The sequence below is a fragment of the Chanos chanos genome, chromosome 3 (genome assembly GCF_902362185.1).
Source record: "Chanos chanos chromosome 3, fChaCha1.1, whole genome shotgun sequence".
Lineage (NCBI taxonomy): Eukaryota > Metazoa > Chordata > Actinopteri > Gonorynchiformes > Chanidae > Chanos > Chanos chanos.
The window spans coordinates 47,101,857-47,126,233 of NC_044497.1; the positions used below are offsets into that span (position 1 = coordinate 47,101,857).

Here is a 24,377-nt window from a genome sequence, read left to right on the forward strand (position 1 = left end):
CTGCTACCTCTCCTGATCCCTGGGTGGACATAAGGAACCTCGTGCCTGGCATTCTGCAAACTTTCTTTGCGAAGTTGCCGCACTCTAAATGAATCTATCACAATTCATTTTATGTTTTGGTTGGCATTCTCTATCTCCATCTTCCTCTCTCTCTCTCTTCCTCTCTCTCTCTCTCTCTCACACACACACACACGAACAAAACATATACAAAACTGAATCGGATCGAACTGAACTGAATGAAATTATATTTACTTCGTGTTATGCTCCCAAATTACACGAGCCTATGTATTGTATTTAAAAGCAATAGATGTAACTACGAAATTGTGCCAATATAGCTGTTGACCTGTAGTTTTGGAAATAATATTAGTACACATATTTCAGTCTCTATACGTTCAAGAGATAAATTACGTTCTAGATGAGTAACTTCACAAAAGTTGTGTTCGCTCGTTCTGTACCATCAACGAATCGCGACCGAATGTGTAGGTTTTCTAATTACCACATAAATAACCCTGAAACCAAATAGACAGTAGATCACCTAAGCGTTTTCAACTTTTTAAAAATGTAGTTCCCACAATCTATACTACAATTCCCACAATTCCTGAAATAAAGTGCACGTGTGCTGTCAGCAAACCGGACTAAACGTCACATTCCTGCATTTCTCCCTCCCCAGTGTCAGGGACGCAGGCTAATCTTCCTCCCTCTCCGAAACACATTTCTCTTTCCCCCCTGAAAAATACACCCATGACACGGCGGATTTAAACCAGGAGCCGATCCCGGATTCCTCATCAACCTGCATCCAAGTTTTTGGGTGAGTATTACAGTCTCATTGTTTTAGAATGTGGATATTGCAGTTGGAGAGCCGTTTTGCCGGTATAGTGTTTACGGTGTGTAATCAGATCCAATGCGCTGGATTTTTGTGTGTAACTTGTGATAGCACTCTGCCACCTACGGTTTGTAATTATTTTACTGTCATTGGATTTGGTCAGTTAGCTGACCAGGTTTAACTTTGCTTTCAAATCAAGCTCTTGTCCATGGTTCTAAAAATAAATGAATCAGTGTCCGGCCAATGAAAAGACACTTTGGGTTCCATCTGGTATACATTTTAACGAACAAAACCTGTTGACGTGTTCAACCTTGCATTCGTTAGCTAAGTAAGCTAGCTTGTTACAAATATACATTAAGATGTTAGTTTCCTATTTTCAATGGTAAGTAATCTACTGAAATGCATTTTTTTAAAGTAAGCTTCCTGTGTTGGTTCTCAAGTTGGATAGCTAGCCACCCAGCAATGTTTCCTTCGCCGTTAGCGAGCTAGTCAAAGGTGGCAAAGTTAGTGCTTTAACTAAAGCTGATATGGGTGATCTACCGTTGCATCACTATTAAAATGTCACAGCGAGCGATATGATTCCCAATCTGGCTATGTATTAGTGCAAGGACACATATACTGGTATCTAGACAGATATATAGGTAAATAACATGACTCATTAAACTAATAGGCCACATAAAGACAACATACTTTTTTGAATGAATGGAATATATGCTGTGTACACACTGATATGCTCTGCTGTGCTGTGATATGCTGTGTACATGTAAATAGACAGATACATAGATAGATATACAGATAAACAGACAGTTATCCCAGAATTAGTGGTTGCATCACCTTTGTTACTGACGATGTTGGGCGGGGAAGTGTCTCGACTGGACAGATGTGATCATTTTACCAGACACGTTGTCAAAAATCTCAGTCTACCTTTTTTGTATGTTGCTAGTTAGAGATGAACCTACCGTCAGTTTTGTTTACTGTTCGCTCATTGACAACAAAGACCCGTGTCCGTGTCAGTGTGAAACTGTTTCAGATATCTAGCTGCCTGAGCCACAGCCGAAGTGCTCCTGCAAGCACGCCATTAGCCGTCTGAAATGTTCCGTATTGGAAGTATAGCTATTTGAAACAATGCTCGATAGTTAATTAAGCATGTCTTCTCATCTCTCATTTTCTGCCATCATTTGAACCATCTGCGTGGCTAAGACAGTTACATTTTGTTGCAGGAGGAAATCGTAGAGTTGTCCAAAAAGCTTTAAATCTGCCGTCAATAACTTGCTGAAGTTGTGTAGGTAAATGGAGAAACAAACAAACAAAAAACAGAGAACACATGGCAGCTGGGATGGGTAACCAGTTAATATATTTGTTCCTTTAAATCACGGTAGTGTGAAACTTGCGATACTTTAAACATAGCATTCTGGTAAAACTATTAGGCTAACATGCGCATATTATCATGCTGACGAAAGCATTCATTTTGTCGTCTTTTATATTTCTTGTTTCATATTTCTCACTCAGTTGCATAACCCTGGCCTCTTTTGAGGTTGAAACTTCCTGTGACTTGTCCGAAAATGTATGTTGTTCAGGAGTTCCCTGGGATTCCTTCAGTTGGTTAGTTGATGTAGACTGACAATAATCAAACTGACCATCTCTGTGATTGTGTCAGGGTTTGTTGTGAGACATGTCTCCACAGGATTAAATGACGTGAATGATGGATTTTTTAAATGTATAACATAACTCTTTTAACATTTTGGAAACAGCATGTTTAACTTAATTCTGAAGCAGCTTTTCCCATGTGGAAGACTTAAAAACAATAAAATTCACTCTCTAATTGTCTAAAAGAATGCTTTGCCCAGAATCCTATGCTTCTCACTTGCACAGGTAATGTTTTGGGATTGAATTAACATATGCTAGATTACAGTGTTTGAATGTGAAAAGCCTGAAACTGCTGTGTGTGTCTGTCTGGGGGTTCTTTCTATAAATGGGGTCTCACAGACTGATAAAGGTTGTCTTGCATCAGCACAATGGAATGACTTCCACTGCATTTGAAAAGCTGATTGAAGTGAATAAAGCCTGCATGAGGATCCAAACTACAGTCAGTTGCTGTTCAGAGAAAGCAATGTAAAAACAGCCGGTGCATGGGTGTTCTGACACAAGTGGTAAGTCAGGTTGGACCAGTGTTGATTTTGTCTGTAAATACTTCACAGATAGCTTCCAAGGTTAGAATACGCGCATCTGCTTAAAAAAATGACAGAGCATGCATGCACAGACTGAGGGCAAAGGATGTTTGACAGGAGTTGTTTTTGTGCTTGTTGTTTTCTGCACTGGGTTGGTGTTACTAGGCACAAAGCTGTTGCTTTGGGTGTTAAAACTATCAAAGCTGCTTCACCATATCGTTTGTGTGTGTGTGTATGTGGGGCAGAGGGACATATGTGTGTATGCATTAATGGACCATATTCAGCCTGGATTTATTAATTAACCTAATTTGGATACATAGCACTCTTTCTTTCCCCTAAAGATTTTTTAAACAAAAATAAGTAGACTAAGTCAGCACTCGAGTAATGGTTTAAATTTGCCTGGTACATTTTGATGAATTGAATTCTCTTCCCTGATTATTTGGAAAGACGCACAGATTACATTGAGTGCAGAGACAGCTGACCAGACACTGCAAAACCCCACAGAGAAAACTGTCTGTGATACTTCTTTAGCTGTCTGTCTGCAATGACAAATCAGAGCATGTGTTCTCCTTGGCCAGTTGAGGCAGTGTGCTGAGAAAGTGTGGATTCAGAAGGCAGTCAGTACAGTTAGCCTTTTCTAAGTCTTTTAAGTTCTTTGAATTTTTTGCTTATTTATGTCAAGCCCTTAATCAATACCACAAACACCCCAAATTTCCACCCAAATAATCTTTAATGACAACATGGTTGCACCCCAAATTTTGATTCTGTTTACAGTTTTCCATAGGAGCATAATCATCTGAGTTATGGCTAGGGAATATCAGATATTGGAAATATCCTTCAAAAAGTTAAGGCTTTGCATTACATTAACCTAACTATTTTAGAGTTTTGTTTCTTGTGTTGTATGTATAAGTCAGGCAACTACTATGATGTGCCTATGTGGATTCAGACTATTGCTTCCTGCAGAATTGATTTTTGAGTGTGTTGCAGTCTTAGGGTCATGACCTCTGCCCTCCGTTGGTCAGTATCTGATGTGGTTTTCCCTTTCCGATGGACATCTGACTACTCATGGGCTCATGGACAAAAAAAAAAAAGGGTTCTACTAAGAACAAAGAACAACCGGAGACCAGACTTTCTCCCAGACGCTGTATATACTCCATGCTAGACTCTCTGAATTGTTTTAAAGTTTGGAAATAGTTAGAAGCATAACCTGGCATTTCCTAAACCACTTCAGGCAGCTTCTACTATTTTTACATCTGTAACCAAATAATGAAATTATGAAGCATTAGGCTATATGACGATTTACCATTGATTAGGGCTGCCCCAGACTCAAGATTTTTCTAGTCGTCTAGTAGTCGTTAATTCAAGCTATTAGTCGACTAGTCATCGCACGTTCACGGTATTAATTTAATTGTTTAAATATATAGCCTATTTTTGCGGGCATCAGAAAATGGTTTGAGTTCCAGGGCTGAGATAGAATGTTATAAGTGACATTGTTAACACTATGCTACGTTACGGATAAATACAAAACCATAATAATGAGTCTTTAAATGTAAATTTAACAAGCGCACATGCGAAGCAGCCGTCTGTTAACGACAATGCTAGGGGCAAAAGCAGTAATGATTCTGAATGTGTCAGAACAACCAGCAAGGTACGATGGAATATTAGGGCCACACTGAGGAAAAGAATTCTGAGATTTAGAGAATATGGTCGTAATATTACGAGAACAAAGTCGTAATTGAGAAAAAAGTCATAAGACTCTTCTCATCAACTAACGGTTTGGTCGACTATCAGGGGGCAGCCCTACCATTGATTGACTCCTACTGCATTTGGTGTCTCAGAGTCGTATGTCAGTTTATTTTTCTTGCCTTGTTGTGTTACTTGACAGTTTTAAGTATGAAAGGGCAGTGTGGTAACCAGGCAGAGAATGAGAGAAATGTCCATGAGAACATATAGGCTATGTCTGGGCTCGCATTGTAACATCGAGCTTATGAAACACTGAACCGTGAAAAGCTTGCTTATGTAAGTCGGCTATGGTCGTGACTATTGCTCCGCTTTCTGTGGATAAGACTGCATTTTGGAAATGTTAGCCTATGTTTCTATCAGGGTTTTTCTCACGCTATTTCCATTCGAGCTTAAAGCCATCTAAATCATTTCATGTCCCTTTTATGGTTTGTTTTTTTTAATGGACGTCCTAATAATCCACTTTGCCGCCCTTTACCCTAACATCAGCCTGTCATCTTAACTATAGGCTACGTTTCTTATGGCGGTTCTCCTTAACCTGGACAGACCGCAGAAATCTGCCAAGCCTTGTTTTGTAGCTTTCAAACCTCATACAAACTCGCTGTATTAGCCTATGCGTTTTTATGTTCATGCGCTCAATGTATGTGTGCGTTTGTCTTTGTGTGAAATGGCTTGTTGGTGGAGCTGTTTGACACATCTCTGTTTAACAATGCTCAGGCCTTATGTAGGCCAATGGGGGGGGAGGCAGCCCCTGTTGCCCTGCCCTGCCCTGCTCCAAGTACCCTATCAGAGGATTCCTCCATAGGAACAATGGCCCCATTATCACCCGGGTTGGAGATTGACAGTGAAGATGGGGCTCAGTTTCACCGGCATAGCCTCCCTGCCGTATAGCTCCACTGTACAACCTTATCTATCCTGTGCGCCAACCAAGCCTTGGTGTCTTCATGCAGGTTTTCTGAATAAGAGAGCGGCATTTGTGGAGTCAGTGGCTGTAGTGAACTGTCAGAGCCTGGCAGTTAAGCTCTGTGTCTCTGATCATTGTTGTCTGTATGAATTATGTGAAATATTTTAGTGGGAAAACTTGAACTGATAGTTGTAACATGCCAGCCAAAATATGGTAGGTGTGTCCCATAGAAATTGTATGATATGAGAAACATTGTATGGTATGAGCGGGGTTGACGCATAACTCGTCCACAGTGTATATATTTTTATCCAGCTATGTCTGTGCAATGGACTTTTATTTGCCTATGTCTGTATGTCACTCCTTGTATTAAACCATTGGAGTATGGTTGTTCTAGTTGAGGTCTTAATATGAAAGACTGAGAGATTAGTCTGTGGTTGGTAAGCTGGCAGGGAATGAGGGTTCTGTGTTTGGGAACATGTGAGTGTGGTTTCCATTTGTTACACCACGCTCGTAAATCACGGGAATTATGAAACAACAGAAATAAGCCAAGTTCAGCGAACATTGTTGTTTGATACCTGTGGGAAAAATAATTTGGTAATAATCAAGCTATATTAAAAGGGTTATATTGTATGTGATTGTAACTGTACACTCCTCTGTGCAAACACACGCCTTCACTGTCTGCAGAGCCGATGCCTCTTACGCCGACACAGACGCGGCTTTACCGTCGCTGTTTATCAAAGTTCCTCACAAACCCGTGGATTAGTAATACCATATTAAATAGAACAGATATAATGAAATTTTGGCATTATCTTTATTGTTGTTATAGACAATCAGCGTGTTTTTTTTTTTTTTATCGCAAAACTGTTTGGTTCTGTGTTTTTGCATTTTATGTCTAGCTGCTGTACATTAGCGCTGAGGTCAGCTGAGTAGTGTGAGATTCGCCACACTTTTTACAAAAAAACATGTAGATAAGCAGCACAGAAAATAAGTGTTATAACCGTTGGTTTCTGTAGCAGTTGTGTTATGATTTATTGATGTCTTTTAACTGTGCCACCAGGCTGATTTTTTCAGTGTGTTTTCTGAACTATTCATGACTAGAAAAAATGATGTTTTATTGCTTTTCCTCAGGTCTTTATCACTAGGAACACATGCAGCCTCATTCCATGTTTTTTTTTTTGTTGTCGTTGTTGTTTTCTAGACAAACTGCGCTGTAAGTTTTGTATTTACAGCAGCACCATATTTGATTATACCTGTGTTGAGTTTGCTCTCAGTGCTGCGGGGAACACTAGACTGGTGGAGATGTTTCTGTGAGGACAAGAAAATGTTGGCACCATTTGCATTTTCCAAACAAATGATGTGTGTCGTTAAGCTTGGTCCTCATATGGAGAATGTGGCATAAGGTCTGGTCTGGTAGGCTGCTTGATCTCTGATCCTGAGAGAATGTACAGTATATGTCCTTACAGGATGTTAATGCATTTCCTATTGAACCGTTCATCGCACTTTCCAACAAAGTAGCACAGTATAATATTAAACTGCAAACATTAGAGTACAACCTGAACAAGGGTATTACAGCACAAAGTGATTTGTGTGAACGTGTGTGTGTTGTTGAATTTTTAAATGTTGCCTGTCTGTAGAACAGCACATTTGTGTACAGACTTGACTGTTTACTGGTCTTGCAGAAACCGTCGAAGCACCCATTTGTTGCAGAGTATCTCAGTCTACTGATGGTCACATTGCACACATTAGCTCTCAAACCATTTATCTTGGCAGTTGGCGGTCTGTTGGTTACCAACACTGAGCAGTGTTGATGCTCTATGAGCAGCGTTGATAATCTTTTTGACTCAGATGCCTTTTTCCTCTCTCTGCACTAAATGCTGTGAGCTGGATGTCAGCTTCAGCCTGTGCAATGATTCAGTGAATGATAAATGCTACATTGTGTTTGGGAATACTCTATCAATGGAGAGCATTCCTGTGGTGAACTCAAACACGACATTCACATTCTACATTCCACAACTAGACCAGAGTGTGTGTGTCTGTGTGTGTGTGTGTGGCAGAGTGAATAGGAGTGAGCACCCAGAAATTTGTGATAAAACAGAAGCTGTGTAAAAGTAGCCATCTATATTTAGCTATGTAAATGTTCTTCATCTGAAAGTTCTAGATGCTATACTAAAGGCACAAGAACCAGATGCAAGTTATTGTAGTCTACACTGATATTGAAATGGTGAGGTCAGTTGCCTCAGGAGCATGAAAAAAAAATGCAGAGACACGGTGTAGCCCAGTAGTGGAGAACTCGTCTACATTATATCCTGAGTCATTCTGTGAGTTTGCTGTAGTAAAGTCATTTAAAGAGGCCACATTAGACAGTATGCCCGCACTACACAGTAACTCCCACATCACATTCTCTCTGTCTCTCAGTTCCTAAATGTACCAAAGTTATTCTGTCTATTTTGAAGGAATACTTTACATTCACCCACCTTAAAATGCTTTTTGAATCATTTGGCTGTGTGAATTCAGACCTCTGTATAACTTTAACATGTACTCCTGGTGCAAGATGCTTCTAAACTGGGCCGGTCCTGACTCTCTGTGTAATAATAGCCTGTACTGGTGTGTTTGTGAGGGGAAGACTGGCTCTAAGACTTTGGTCCCCGTCCCCGTGCAGCTAGTTGCTCGTCTGCAGAGGCTCCTCCTTATGAATACAGATTCACTCCTGGCCCTGTGTGTGTGTCCTGTGTCCAGCTACACACAGCTTCTGCTCTCAGTCTCCACTGCAGAGAGAGAGACCAAAAGACCCCCCCCCCCCCCAACACACACACACACGCACACACACACATTTAGAGAAGGGAAGAGAAAAAGTCTATATCGTGACGTTGTGGTAAACCTAGCCATAGAGGTCTCACACAGCTTCTTTGCCTATGTTGGTGTTTTGTGTGCAAACAGGAAAACTAAAGCCAGAATGCATACAGGCTTCACAACCACACTTTCTACAAAACCACCTCAGAAGAATCCCTCATCCTGCTGCGTCGTATAGCTGTCACAGTTAAGACGAACAAGCCCTTGATGCCATGGGAGGTAGATCACTATAATGTTACTGAAACCATGACCTGTTGTTGTTGTTCCTTAAATTCTCTCTCGGCTCTCTGCATGACCAGATGTGCTGCTTCAATCACGCGTCCTCTTTGCATATTGCCTCATCAGTTAGTGAGCATTAGTGAGCTATATTAGGTTGAAAGGTATTATGGTTACTTAGTGTTGGACAGCGACACTACTCAGCTGAATTATAATGTTCCCTTTCCAGAAACAAGTGCCTATACACACATTGCACCATCCTTTGTGGCTTTGCTCTTAATTACATTACATTTTTGTATTGGAGAGAATTGGAGTTGGACTTTGGAACATTTTGCTTGTGTGCTATTGCCTGATTGATTGAACTATGCCCCGTTTGGGCTTATGGTAATAAAACAGGCTGTTGTAACATAGCCCTCCACTCAAACAACTGCTTGGTTTTCTTTGTCTCAGAGGATCTGATATCGCTCTGTTGTGGCTAATCCAAAAGCAGACTTTAAGAGGAGGAGTGATTGATTTGAAAACATGTGACGTGGCCTAATTGAAGGACACACACTTGATTTGAATGAGTAGTGTCTTCTCTGTTCACTAATCAGAGATAAAGCTGAATGCACTTCACTGATAATGATGGATAGATCTCAGTGTTGACCGCGCTAGGAAATGGACGTTCATTTTGTTACATTCCCGATTCAGTCATTTGTTCTGAAGTTTGTATGATAATGATAGTCTATTGTACTGGTAAAAATTAGAAATAAATGGACCTGAGTCTCTCTCTGTCTCTGTCTCTCTCTCTCTCTCTTCTCTCTCTCTCTCTCTCTCTCTTTCTGCTTCATGAGTGAGTGAGCATATGTCTGGCAGGAGTATTAAACCACCCCCCACCCTGAAAATATCTGATTTATTCATCCGTCCTCCCCCCCATACTGAGCAGAAGAGGCTTTTTCGAGCCGGGCCACAGGGCTCCCTGACGACACTGAACTGATGAGGAAGAGCAGACACCCTGCTGACTCACAGAGACATGAAACACTGCCTAACACTCTCCAGCAGATTTGAACCAGATCATATCTGAGGCTGAATGGTCCGCAGCAGACACCTCTGTGTACATTTGCTGAGTAAAGTTTCTCTTTAGAAATAAAATGCCTTTGCGCACAAAGAAACTTCCAGTTCAGAGGAGGTCAGAGCTGATGGGGACTAATCCAGAGACATAAAAAGGGAAACTCTAGACTTTTTCGATCCTCTGTGAGGAGACATGAACATGGTTTTGGATTGCAGTATCTTATGTGAGTGTGGATAAAGGCGTTGTTTACTTTTGTGTACTGGATTTCTAGAGTTTAACGTTAGGCTAAATTCAGTACTTCTTCCTGACAAGGAGCAATCTCTGCCTTCATAACACACTCTCAATACAATGAGATGCCTGACGCATAATGCAAGAATATGAATTCATACATGCTTATTTGCACACAAACTGTAATCATGTCCTAGTTTATCTACTGCCTACTGCGGGTCGTGTTTCCAAATTCTGGATTTTACAGCCTGGCTGTCAACCTGGCTGTTGTTTCGACTAGAACAATAGAGCACGTTCACAGCAAGCAGCGTTCAGTCTGCCTGGTATAGTGTATTCTCTCTGCCAGTCACCTCTTTACCTCGCTCTGTGATGCTTTGCGAGTTGAACTGGAAGCTTACACTGTGCCGCTGTAGCGTTGCCGTAGTAATGTGTACCGCTGTAGCTAGGGCGTGTCTGCTCTTTGTTGAAACAGCTGGTGTGTGTGTGTGTGTGTGTGTGTGTGTGTGTTGGAGGGGGCTGGTTACGCTATGACCACGTGGCTAAAACTAGACCACATGGAGTAGAGGAGCTGAGCAGAATTTCACAGCATCGTGACAACAAAGGAAAGGCAAATCACAGCTATTCAATACCAGTGTTCTGTGTAAAGCCATCACTCCGTCTCTCATTCTCTGTCCCCCCCCCCCCCCCCCCCCCTTTGTCTTTCTCTCTTCTTCATGCATTGATCCACTAGGCTACACTGCAGTTATATATTTCTCTCATCCTTTCGTGTTTTTTTTTTTTTTTTTTTGCCTCTCACCTATCTCTCCATTTTTCATCACCCCTCCTCTCCCTGCTTCTCTCCACCCCTCTATTCTCTGTCCTGTATATTGTCACCTTCACTCTCTCCTCCCTTAAGATTTTCTTGTGAAAAAGCCACATCATTTGCCTCACCCCTGTAAATACGGGGACACAGAGTCCGTCCTCCTGTATCAAAGCTCCAACTACAAGTTCATCTCCAGGCAGTCAAGCCAACCTCTCTGCCCCAGTGTGGGTGCTGGTGTCCAGAGAATGTATAGAACATGTCTGCCTGATCTATGGTGGTTAACCACTGTGCAGTCATGAAACCCATAAAAGGATGGAGAGACATCATTATTCAGCTCAGTCTCTCTGCTGCAGTGCCGTAAAACACACGCACGCACGCACGCACGCACACACACGCGCGCACACACACACACACACACACACACACACAAAAGAACATACTATGACATTGTCCAGTATTAGAGATAGAACCTGGTCAGAGGTCACATATCAGAGTAATGTGTTCTGTTCCCTTCTGACTCTTTACACTGACATAAACTGTTTACCCTGTACGGTGTTTATCTCGTCAGCGGTGTCATTGCTGATGAGAACTCTGAGGTTAACCTGCTGTTTTAACTAGCTCCATCTGTTTGACTCTCTGCTTGCATACACGATGATGTGCTGACAGTCGGTAAATGCTGTTTGCACTGATTAATCAATTCATAGATTGTAATGGCATATCTCTCCCTTACACACAGACCCTTACAGTGGTGCTATATCACTGTGGGTATTGCGTCACGTTTCAGACCAACCACCAATCAAGCTGAGCCTAAGGGGCTCTCAGTACTTAAACTCGTCACATATGCTAATTAGCATTTAACATGACCAAAGCGCTCAACACCTTTTCAACCCCGCTCGACCCTAAAACTGATGTGACGCTGAACCCCCTCCCCCCCGGACGGCAGTCTTTATAGGGGAAAACAGGACGTCCCAGATCGTCGCACTGGACAAGCGGTAACCTCGTCTCACACTTGAAGCTTTATTCGGTCTGTCTGTCTGCATATGAGATTGTCTTCTTAGACCAGAGACAGAGACGGCCCTTAGCAGTCATTTAGCCCCAGGCAGGAATGCTCTGTCAAGACCAGAGAAAGGAAGGGTTATCAGAGAGAGGGTATGGACCTTGGGCAGCCTTACCTCCCAGGCTCAGAGCTGCAGGCATTCATTTATAACACAAAAAAAAAAGACACTGGAGTGTCTTTAACCATACTGAGACCTTAATCAGTGTTTTGAAGTAAAGCATGCTGTTTATCGTCAGTATTTTTGAATGAGAGATGATGCAGGGATCTGGAATCCTTGGAAGACTTTTCAGGGATCTGGGATCTAAAGATATTTTTTTTCTTTCTTTCTTTCTTTCTTTTTAGTTTTCTTTCTGTTGCTTTGAAACTTGTTTTTGTGGGAAGAAAAACACACATATTTTTGTGTGTGCATTTGTGGGGAGGGGGGGGTTCATAATTTTCATCCAATTCTCCAAGGGGTCTTTACCATTAAGAGCCAGTGTAAAGTCATCTAATGTCTCTTTTCTTTATTTATTCAGTGGAAGGGATGGTTATTTAGAGTTGCACATGTGTGATTCATGCAAAAAGCTGAATAACTTAAGTAGTGGTAGCCTTCACAAGAGTACTTGGCAAGTGCCTGGAAAGGAAGTATGGAGCTATGTCAGTAGCCTTTAGAGGAGAGAGATTTTATTATAATTGACCAATCGACACCTCTCTTAACCCCCCCCCCCCCCCCTCCCTCCCCGCCTGCACACACACAACACACACACACACACACACACAGCTCAGAACCTACTGCTTCAGAAACAGGACACTCAGAAATATACTCCTCTTTTCTCTGCAACCCTTCATCAGCATGTGGGTACCTGCTTTTTTTCTTTTTTCTTTTAAACTTTGTAGGTCAGTATTGTCAGCCGTTTCGTAATGAGACCCTTTGCTTTACAAGCACAGCCAGTGATCAATTGCTTAATTGATTTGAGCAGTTTAAAAAGAAATAAGCCTAATGAATAAGAGAGCAGCTGGGAGCACTTACAGCTTTTTAAGAATTTAAAGCTTTAGCAGAAGTGTTTTGTTAAAACAGGCACACTCACGCTCACACAGCACAGTGCAATATTCTACAAGCCAGTTTTTTGAATCAGTGGTTTGGAGCAGAGAGATCTGTGTAGTCTGAAGGGAAAGCTGCAAGTGTAGATCTCTGGAACGTTTGGTGATATGTGTCAAATGTAGTGCAAAGCAAGGTCTTATGCATAATAAGGATCAGGACTGTCTAGGCTGAATTGAGTTGAGTTTTGCTGTCACTGATCAGATCAGATCTCCGTTTTTGCACAGTAGGCCCCTAAAGCGAGGACCCACAAAAAAAAAAGAAAAATTGGACCAGCTGACACAGAATCAGTTGTGTGTATTTCAGCAGTATGGCTATCTGTATTTTTAAATTAGTATGACACATAGCGTAAAGGGAATGTGTCAGTGACAGTATTTGATCAGGGTTGTGGGTGATGGGAGAACTGGAAGAAGCATTGGCATGATGTGTAATGTGACAGAACCCTGGAAAGCACAGGGAAGAACATCTGTTCGTTGCCAAGAGCATCGTGTACTAGTCTTCCCCTGAACTGGCTGTTTCCTGTCCCTCATCATGTAGGCAGGCTTCCTCGATCCATTTTCACTAGCCCCACCTCTGTCGTTATCACACCTATTACCAGCTCCGCCTACTCAGTCACCCCTCACACTGTTCTAACTCTCTCCCCCAATACCAGAACATCTACTTTGGTAAATCTGTGATGGAAAATATAAACTCTATGGAAGCAGGTGTTAGTTATTTTGTTTAGATTAATTGAGTACATGTAAAAAAAAAAAGTGAAATTTCAGAAATGTTGCGTTATGTCCTAATGGCTATGAGCATGTGACAATCGCCAGCGTGATGATTGTAGAAAAAGCGTAAAGACAAAACAAACATTGGTTAAACATCACCCAAATATTGTTACTTAAATTATCTGAGTATCTTGTACACACACACACTACAGTCAGCCCACAATTTCACAAGAGGAGAGTTTATGGCGTGGTGGGCTTTCTGTTTATCTCCGACAGGTTACCTGAGATTGCGGGCGTTGAAACCCTTTTGTAGTAGTAAAATATTTGTCATAGGTTAGCTGCCGCGTCTTTACCACTCCCTCTGCAGGCCAAGGATCAAGAATTTATCCTTTCAGCCAAGCAGTTGTGTTGTGGCCTGGAAACATTTAAAGTGCTAGACTATTTTACTGTATTTAGTGTGTAGCACCTCTGTCATCTAGGCCTCTTTAATGGAGACTGTGGGTGTTACTCCTGCAGGGCAGAACCATCTCATTTAATGAACTCTGCTTTGGAAACTCTAGAAAAAAAAAAAGCCTGTGTGTTTTCATCCTAAGACCTTATTTGTTTTAGTGCTCCTCAGTGTTTGCAAGACTTTATTATATGGAAATAGGACAATGTAAGGTTACCAAACAGTGATGTAGCATTTTTGTACAATGTAGTATAAATACCAGTAGAGTTGTATTTAGTTCTCCCAAGATTAATAACCAAATCTAAAGGTCATATTGACTGCAAGGGCACAACAAGCCATTGTGTATATTAGCAAGATGCCTGCTCCAGGAGTAAATCCTCTTTGACTGACCAGTTCTTCAGCCGTGACTTAGAAGAGATTAGCAGCAGACTCTCTCAGCCCCCTCCTCACCTGCCCTGCCCACTAAATAAGCTGCATGTGACTGTGAACACAGACACATCAACTGCAGAACAGATCAAGAAGAAGGAGGGAGTGACACGGAAAGGGAGGTGACACGGAGGTGAAACTGAGAGAGGCACAGTTAGAAAGGAGAGTAGTTGAATAACTAGAAGGTGGAGGAAGAGGAAAGGGGAAGTGAGTGAGTGAGAGGGGAAGGAAGACAGGGGGAGGTAGAACAGAAAGAAATGCAGTACAGAGGACAAGTAGGGAATACAATCTGGCAAAAGACTGATGATTGAGAAAATAACAAAGAGGAAACAGGCAAGAGAAAGACAAGGAGAGAGGGAGAGATTGAGGGGTTGAAGGGTCGATATAGAGAGAGAGAGAGAGAGAGAACAAGAAGGGAGGGAAGGAGAGAAAGAAAGAGGGAGATAACCCAGGTTTGTCTGTTCAAGGCCACGAGCCAACACCCGCTATATCTTAAGGGAATCCCCGATTCCTGAATGGCCTTGCTCTTGTTTAGCAGGAGGGCGTGGCTCAGAGAAGTCTCCAAGTCGTGGGAATGACGCCCACTTAATGTTTATGATGATGTAAGCAGGACTGTGTCTTGCTCTCTGCTGCCCCTGCTGTAGCAACAGTGGAACTGCAGTCTAGAACCTCAGTGAGGGTCAAATACCAGTATAAGCTGTTTAGGACAGCCCACAGTGAGGGGGTTGAGCACTTTATTGAAAGTTTCTAACATAAGGATACTTAGGGTCAAGGATCAAGTCCAGAGTCATGTCTAAAGAAGTGCAGTAGGCACATTGTAATTTAAGCAGTTCGCCTTACTTTACCATCACAAAAAAAACTCCTCAACCTTTTTGTCTCTGCTCCCACCTGCAGGTCCCACCCCTCCCTCCCTCCCCCACTGAGGGCTGGCCATGGAGAACTCATCAGTGGCGTCGGCTTCGTCGGAGGCGGGCAGCACGCGCTCTCAGGAGATTGAGGAGCTGGAGCGTTTTATAGACAGTTACGTGTTGGAGTACCAGGTGCAAGGCCTCCTTAGTGACAAAAGTGAAACGGAAGGAGACGGGGAGAAAACCCAGTCACGCATCTCACAGGTTAGAGAAGGTCACTAGTAGTTTTGTGAAACAACACCATATAAACAGAAGTGTCCAGTATGTAACCATGAGAAGCCATAAGACTTCTGAAATATTAAATGTGCCTCCTCTCCGACACAGTTACTGTACTTGCATTCTAATGTAGAACACTGTAGCCAACATAAAAGAATTTTTACAGTATGTGGCTTACACGCTTGGGCCTACGTGCCAAACTACTGCCCTGTCCTTCTACTGCTGCAGCTTTTCTGTGTCACTTCTCAGTTCTGAGGAGTGGAAAAGAGCTGCAGTGCCTACTGCCAAAACGTGGCTTCAGAACTAGAATCAGAGAAATCCAAACTGGGGTGCTCTTCCCCATGGGAAGTACTTATGCAGAACTGTCCTTCACAATATAGAGATGCTAAAATTACTGTGAGGAGTATGAAACTTGGACCATCTGAATTTTCAAGCCCTGAGAGAGAAACTAGTGATGCTCATGTACTGTGGTGAGATTCGTGAAGCCAGAAGTAAGAGCACTATATGATTAAGATTGGAGTAGAAGATTTTCTTTGTTTGAGTAACTGCATGAAATGGTATTTTTCGGACAACAGGGTTTCGTTCAGTTACTGCCTGTAGTACAGTGGTAGCATACTCCAAAGCTGTCAAAACAGCATTACAAAGTCTCAGCAGATTTGTTCACTGTTTTAGTGCTATGTATGTGTGTAACCAGTGTCAGAGTCTCAGTTCAACGCTACAGTTTCCTTACTCTACTGTCTCAGAGTGTTTACCTGAAAAGTCTTGGAGGCTGTTCTGAGAAGAAACCTGACTTTGAATATGAGTGGGTTTGTGCAGTTGAGGGCCATCTAGAGGCCATCAGAAAGGCGTCTGCTGCAGGTGTGCTTGGTGCAGAAATCTTATGACTCTGGATCAAAGGTCACATGGAGCATAAACACAGATATAAGGCCAGCAGATCTTCTCTCTGCTTTGGCCAGTCCAGCACAACCATTTTATGAATAGGCTTTTCCTAAATGTTCAAAGGACCTAGCCAGGAATTATGTTGTGCTTTATTTAATGCCTGCGCGTCTGTGATGCAGTCAGGCATAGAGGAAGTCAGAGAGTCATCATCGAAATGAGAGATGAGGCCTTACTTCACTCCCTCAGAACAGACAAATGCAATACAAACCAGTATCATTTTTCACTGTCGTCCCGTAATGCATTTGTTCTCTGTCTGTCTGTCTGTCTGTCCATCTCTCTCTCTCTCTCTCTCTCTCTCTCTCAGTGGACAGAGGACTGCAGTGATAAGATAGACGGCAGCTTGTCATCATCACGGGGGAGGGGCTCATCCAAACCGGTACGTGAAACGGAGACATATTTGTGTGTACGAGTGTATGTGTATGAATGTATGACACACTCTAGCTAGATTGCTGATTGGCTGCTTCTCACTGAGGGTTTTGCCATTTACTTGTGCTCATATATGATCCCATCGCTGGAGAGAAGCAGGAAAAGCAGTTTCTGTAGACTCTCTGGCCGGATGAAGCCCTTAATTTTATCATAATCTCATATACAGAAAACATTTTCTTATGTACATTACACATATGCTGCTTCAAAACATGCTCTCAATAATGTGGATAATTTTACTCATTCCGAAGAGCTGGAAATCTTTAGATCTGACAGTTGCCCAGTTATTCTGAACAGTTAATTCATGTTGCATTCTTGCAAAGATAGTAGGCCTATTCATTTACTTCATTTGAATGAGATGTCACTTCATGTATTTCTTCCAGTATATGCCTCAAAACAGCCCACATACATGGTACTGCCTAGAACATTGGCCTCAGTCTGTGTGGAGGTTGGTTCTGTGGGAGCTCTATTGATTAGTGGTTTGTTGAGGAGGGACAGTATAGATTGGTCTATTGTAATGGGGGAAATACAAGAAGAACCCCTCCCACTATTGGCAGCTCACTCAATGTCATTGAAGGTTATAAAGACCATGGTGCATTGAATGGGGGTGATTGAGTTTCTGTTTAGGGTCTGTAGGGTATTTCTATACATAACTGACCATGACAAATGACCCCGTGTAGCACAGATGCCATTTTAACATGCTGCTATGGCTTTGAGTGAAGATAAAGATATTTCTGAATGGTATTTTCATTTAGCTTCCCTCGGGTTGTTAATTAAGGTCTTAAACTGACTCTCAAAGCATTGACCATGGTCCTGTATAATCTGGTCTCACCCTGTCTGTCTTTCAACCAGCCAGCCAAAATAACTGTAGCTTTCGCACAGCGAAACACCTCGTGAATTTCGTCCTGCGAAATTTCGCTCTGGGGGCCGTGGTTGCAAAAACTACAAGCTAGTCACCTTCCTGAAAAGTTTGAGTGCTTAAATGAAGGTCTGCAGTGGCCTATTTGCCCCGACCAGAACCGTTGAGAGAATTTTTTCTACTGCTCTGGCCCCAACTGAGTTCATTTAACATGTAAACAACAACCCATGTTGATGTATACACAAATGGTTGCCCATACATCTTTTAATCATATACATGTTTTCATGCCACATGTAGCCTTTAGCCTCTGCCATCTTGGTCAGGCTGTTTTTTGTTACTCCCACCTCTCTAGAAAACGGCACATTGCAAACACACCACACGCTGAACTGATTGGTTCTCACGTGGGTCCCATTTGCATAAGTTGAGAATTCGCCATCTCAATTTCGCTTGCCTCGGCGAAATCGCCTCCAATTTCGCCAATCAGAGCGAATTTCACCCCCACTGAGCCTGAGTGAGAGTGAAGTGAAATTCGCTGCAGTGGAAGTGTACCGTAAGAGTATATGTGTACCGTAAGAGTATATGTGTTGGCTAGTCTCTATAGTGCTGTTTTTCATAATTTGGTATTGGCTTAGATAAAATGGATTATACAGCTGTATATGTGTGTTAATGGTGCAGTACAAATCAATGGACCATATTTTTGCTTTTGAAAGGGAATATATTGTAGGACCCATTAAGGAAGACATACACTGTCTGATAAGGCAATATATGTAAGGGACTCCTCAATAGCAGACCTCATTTTTAACAGTGTACCAACACTGCACCCCAACTAGGCAAAGTGCCATTCCACAAAAACATGTCTCACTTTGAAGTTCCATCTGTCATTTTTCACCCTCAGTTTTATGTATCACTTCTGTTGGATTAATGGAGGAACATTAAAAAGTGCTTTGATATGAAGCCTTTAGTTGTAACCAGATAAACACTTATCTTATTTGTCTTATGGAAACAGTCCTGGGCTGATGTATCATTCTTACAGTGTTAACTGGCTGGATCATGTATTTGAATCTTGGCCCTCTTTGATGTCATCACAGGAGCACCTAGTGGAGCATGAGTATGTAGCTGTGTCCGAAATGGCATACTAGTGTACTGCATACTGCATACTGGCCCAGTGTACACTGTGTACTGCACACTACTCCCCACCCTAGTGTACAGACTGGTGTGCAGGTATGAGAACGTTCGTGTGGTGCACTACACATTTGCTATTGGTTGAGCTATTTGATCTGTTAAAAAAGAACAACACACAAGTACAACAAATATCTATCAAACGTAGCCCGGTAAGAAAGCATATGAAAGTTTTCACCAGAGTAGTACATCATCCGGGTAACTGTCGTGTACTGCAAAATTTTTATTTTTCGTGTACTGCATACTACTTGCTACTTTTACGTCAAGATTAGTATACGAGTAGTATGTAGTATGCCATTTCGGACACAGCCTGTGTTTGAATGTCGGCTCTCTTTGTTGACATCACAGGAGCATCTGGTGGATTGTGTTTCCCTATGTACCACCATTGCTTTTTTCTGAGACTGGTTGGCGAGGTAACACGGGGCACGTGGCAGGGTCACTGTGTGATTGTCTGCTGGCATACAGGTCTGGTTGGCATTTGTGTCTGTCTCCCAGTCTCTCTCTCCCTGCCACCTGCTCTTCTGTTGTGTCTGCTCTAGAGAGTAGCCCTATTTCTGTTTTGGGGACTCGACCTCATATGGTCAATTTTGTGAGGTTTTTGTGTGTAGTTCCTGTGTAGAAAAGATTAACTGATTGGAGCTCTTTCAAGTTGTTTCAGAGAGAATAACATATCGAACATGCAAAACAGTTAGGAGATTTAGACTGTATGGGAATGTGTGAGTGCATGTGTAAGAGAAACGAAAAAGGGAGAGAGAGTGAGGGGAGAGAAATGGCATAGTGAAATGGATGGAAAGCTCCATTTAGAGTGAGAAGGAGAAAGGTAGTACAGGAGAACACAAGAGGAGGGAGAGAGTTAGGGCAAAGGGTAGTGTGAGAGAGCAAAATGAAAGAAATGACATTGCCAGCTTTGTATAACGGGTTGAGTGTTTCTTCTCTTGATACCCTTAGTGTAGTGTTCAGGTGAGATAGCTGTGATCTGATTGACTCTTTGAAAGCGGTGCCAGAACAGGAGCTTTAACACACGCACACATACACATACATACACATAAACACACACACACACTGATCCTTCTCTCTTAACGCTGCCCTCTTACTTAACGCCAAACACTGTCACTAATGCACTGGCACATCAGCAAGGTCACTAAATCTCATGTCACCCTGTGCTACTTATAGACCCAAGAGTACAAACAGTGAAGCTCTCAAATGTTCTCATCATCCTCTTAAACAGCCATCCTAACTACTACTAAACATTACACAGTACCACACCAACACTACAACCAGTGCTGTGGAGTCGCAGTCAGAGTCAGAAGCAGTTATTGGGTTACTGGAGTCAAAGTCAGTAAATATGTACCGCCTCCAACTCCGGCTAAATGTACTCTATATGCTGGCGTAAAAATCGATCCACCGTACATGTCAACCCCCAAAAATTAAAGGTGCAGTATAGGTTTACGCCTGTATTTGCCGGATAAGTCGAACCCCAAAATAATGGTCAACTTTTGAGCCTAGGCTTGCGGACTCGTACGCTCACGATTTAGGCCTAGGCTAGACAGCAGAAATCAACAGCAGTAATTAATTTTGTAAGTTTTATGTTTAATATTACTCAGTGTTTGTAACTTCTCTAATAAATACTGTAAAAATAATAAAATAAAAAAGCCACAGTGCCATAGCTATAGCCTTTCAACCCGACTTTAACAGGTTAGGGTGCTAAAAAGTAGCCTGATGATTCACGTTGACAGTGATGAAATGCCTTGTATGTTGTGTGCTTTCAGTCAGTGTAGGAAATATAATTAGTCTAATTGCAAATAGAGGAGTCGGAGTCGAAGGTTTTGTGTACCGACTCCACAGCCCTGAGTACAACTCAGTCACTCCATCTCAGGGAACCTTGTATTATACGTGAGCATAGTACCACCGACACTGCTGTGGGTCAGTAGGATCAAATTAAGAGACAGTTGTCCTGGTTATAAGCAGTGACTGCTTTCACACTGAATGTAATATCTCTGTGACAAATGTTGTAACGGCTTGTTTGGAATGAATCGCGTAGGTTTAAATACCTAAACTGGATTGAGATCATCAGAACAAAGTCTGTTTGAATCAAAAATTTCAGTCTAAATGAAAGTGTCATTTAATCTGTTTATCTGATTGATTAATGATTACTAGTGATTGAGTAGTGATTAGTGAATGATTACGAGCCATGGAAGCAACCAAATCAGCCTACTCTTTCAGACGAACATTTGTGTTTTTAAAACCATTTCTTTCACTTCATCTACATTATATTTGATCCAATACAAGGTCAGACTTCATTTTATTTGAATCATCATTTGAAGATGTAAATGAATATCTTATATTAATCATGTATTTAATGTACCTATGAACAATTCATTTGGAATCATTAGTCTGAATTCACAAAACACTGCAATTAAACATAGGCATTGTCCAGTCAAAAGCCACTATATACCCGTTTGGTTATAATGTGCTCATGTCTTAAAGACACTTCTGTCAACAGAACATTTGTATTGATTTTGTCTGTATGCATGTCCGTGTACTGTCGGGTCTTAAAACTTGCTAGCGCTGTCAGTGTGTTGAACTCTAATTATGACTTTAATGACATGAGGATGAGGTTTTTTTTCTAGAAAGGTAACTTAAGTCTGTATTGTCTGATCTACTCTGCAGAGACATTTCAATGTTCTTTATATATGAAATGTCAGGGTGAACACATTTTCCTGATTTACTATCAGCTGCTGTTCTCAAACAAACCCAGTACAAACACAGTCCTGTCTGTCAAATATGCAGAAGCCAGTCATTACCTCACACACATACACACGTGGGCACTTTGGTGTTACGCATACGATTGCCCTTTGTTCTGAGGCTTGTGGTCTATTCCACTTTCGTTTCTAAGTAACCCTCTCTATGGAAGATACCAGTGGAACTCTCTCTCCCTCTGTATCTCTCCTGCGCCCTCTCTCAGTCTCTCTCTCTCTCTCTCTCATGGTCTCTTTCTCACCCTGATCCTTCCTGTGTGAGTTGGCCGCCTGCTGTGTTTCATGAAAGCTGTCTTTCTTTTTTTACTAACATGGATTTCTCTGTGCCTCTCCAGTGGGTTCGTCGAGTAAGTTATGCATTTGCTTTTGCTTTTCAAGGAGCTTTCCCAGACGTTAGCATGAGTGAGGTCTTTGGTTCGGTAGTGTGAGGATACCTTAGAAGCTTAGGGTCAGGTAGATGTGCTCTTCCATGACATGGCTACAAGGACATAACCCCAGTGGGACTGTCTTCTTGCTCCCTCACTTTCTCTCTCTCTCTCTCTCTGTCTAACGCTATCACTGTCAGTCTCTCTTTCTCTGCGACTCTGTCTCTCTCTGTCCCTCTCGATCTGTCTCTGTTTTTCTCATTTCTTTTTCCCTATGTGTGTCGACTGTCTGCCGTATCTAATGATTGGTGTTCCGGGGCCAATCATAGCACATTAGCATGTTTGTGACTCTGGTTTCTGTTGGGATACCACAGAAGCTTACAGTTATTTTAGCGTGCTCTCCCATGACAGGATTATCAAGTCACTGAGCATTTGCGTGTGTGATACAGCATGTCTGCCGCTTTTGTGTGTTAGTGAGAGTGTGTGTGTGTGAGTCTTCTTTGAGGCTGCAGGAGGATTCTTAGAGTTGTTTGTTATGGTAATCCCGTCTCAGGGACCTTGATCTCAACAGTCATTGAGTGCTCTCTCTGAGCTAAAGCAATGCTTTTACGCTCTCAATCATCTTTTCAGTGAAAGAAAACTATCAACACACGCTCCATTTCACAACATACATGTGAGTTTATTCTGTCTTTAGACATGAGAAAGATCAGGATAGAGTTCTTTCACATGGGAGGGTTGTTTCCATGACAGTCACATGATTAAACTCTCAGTGTGTGGACAGCTTAGCTTGCCCATCATAATCTGAAATAAACTGAGACTGAATCAGTTGTGTTTTGAAGTGGGACCAGTGTCAGTGCCCATAAAGGCATTGAACGTGTAGGAGGGGCGATATCAATGCAGTAATCATAATGACAGCGGATAACCTTTTCTGTTAGTGACCAAATGGGTTCTCATTATGTTACCTTTGTTTAATAAATTTACTTAATATGTTTGTGTGATGTAAGTGATCTTCTTAAATTGTATTCCAATATTAAATGTTATATTAACTTTGTTATACTTAGCATAGGAATTTACATTTGATAAATATGAACACTGTACTAGAGTTAGAGCGTCATGCTTAATGTTACTGATATTTTGATACTTATTACAGTATTAGTGTTTACATATACTTGTATTAGGGACAAGGACAGACAACATACTGAGCTGCCTGAACTGAACCAGCAGGTAGAGGTCATTTACAGTATTGTAACTGGGCTAGACTGAACTGAGAGGTCATGTTGTGAGAAGCAGAAGTTCCATGTTTGGAGTCTCAGGCCACACTGACTGAGGAAGAGGACAGTCTCAGAAACCCTCTCACTGAACACCAGAGAATCAGTTCATTTCAGCTAAACTGACCAGCCTGTCTGCTCCCATGGCAGATTCAGTGGCTTCCTCTACGATGTCACTGTCCTCTCCTTTGTTCCGCCTGCCCAGCGGGGGGTCAGGGTGTCCTCTGACATGACGGGGACATAGATAGACTGAGGGACAGCAGCAGTGGACGGGGGGAGACGGCCGTATGTTGTCGGCCTTTCCCAGTCAATCACTTTTTCAGGTGGCTTTTGTGTTTAGACTGACCACACTATTTGTCTGCACAAGGAGTATGCATATGTTATGTCCCTGAGTTTGAGCATAAAGAAAAATGTGAAAAAAAAAAGTCTGTGTTGGTGTGTGTTGGTGTTGGGGTGTGTGTGTGTGTGTGTGTGTGTGTGTGTGTGGAATGATGTTATGGCTATATACCTTTGTGTGTGGATGTGGGGTGATATTTTGCCCAGAGCTGAGTCAAAATGGCACCAGGAGCTGTGGTTGCTAGTGGTTACGAGCCCAGTCAGCATTCTCACTCTGTGTGTGGTACATTCATCTACTGGCTCCACGTAGACTGCAGCTACAGCTTAGCTCACTGCACAACGCACACACACACACACACACACACACACACACACACACACACACACATACACACACACACCCACCAGAGAGTGCCTCTACAGATATCCACTGTGTCTCTATAGATGATAACTATGTGTGCAACTCACCTTTGGTTGCACCAGCAGTAAACCTGTTAAACGATTCTCTTTTGCCACAAATTAGCTTGTAGTCTGTGTGATATTCAGTAAGTTATCATAATCATTATCATCATCATGTCTCTCTCTCTCTCCCTCTCTCACTCTCTTTCTTCCTTACTTTTTTCCCTT

At 42.1% G+C, this 24,377-nt stretch overlaps 1 protein-coding gene across 1 annotated transcript in view; it reads left to right on the forward strand.

Annotated features, from left to right (window-relative positions):
* The first annotated feature begins 700 nt into the window (after positions 1-700).
* ctif (CBP80/20-dependent translation initiation factor) overlaps positions 701-24,377 on the forward strand; it is a 73,722-nt gene continuing 50,045 nt past the window's right edge. The window contains exons 1-3 of the mRNA XM_030768964.1: positions 701-808; positions 15,393-15,610; positions 16,866-16,937. Coding sequence (XP_030624824.1) covers positions 15,431-15,610; positions 16,866-16,937 — 252 coding nt within the window. The 5' untranslated portion in view covers positions 701-808; positions 15,393-15,430. The remainder of the gene's footprint in view (positions 809-15,392; positions 15,611-16,865; positions 16,938-24,377) is intronic.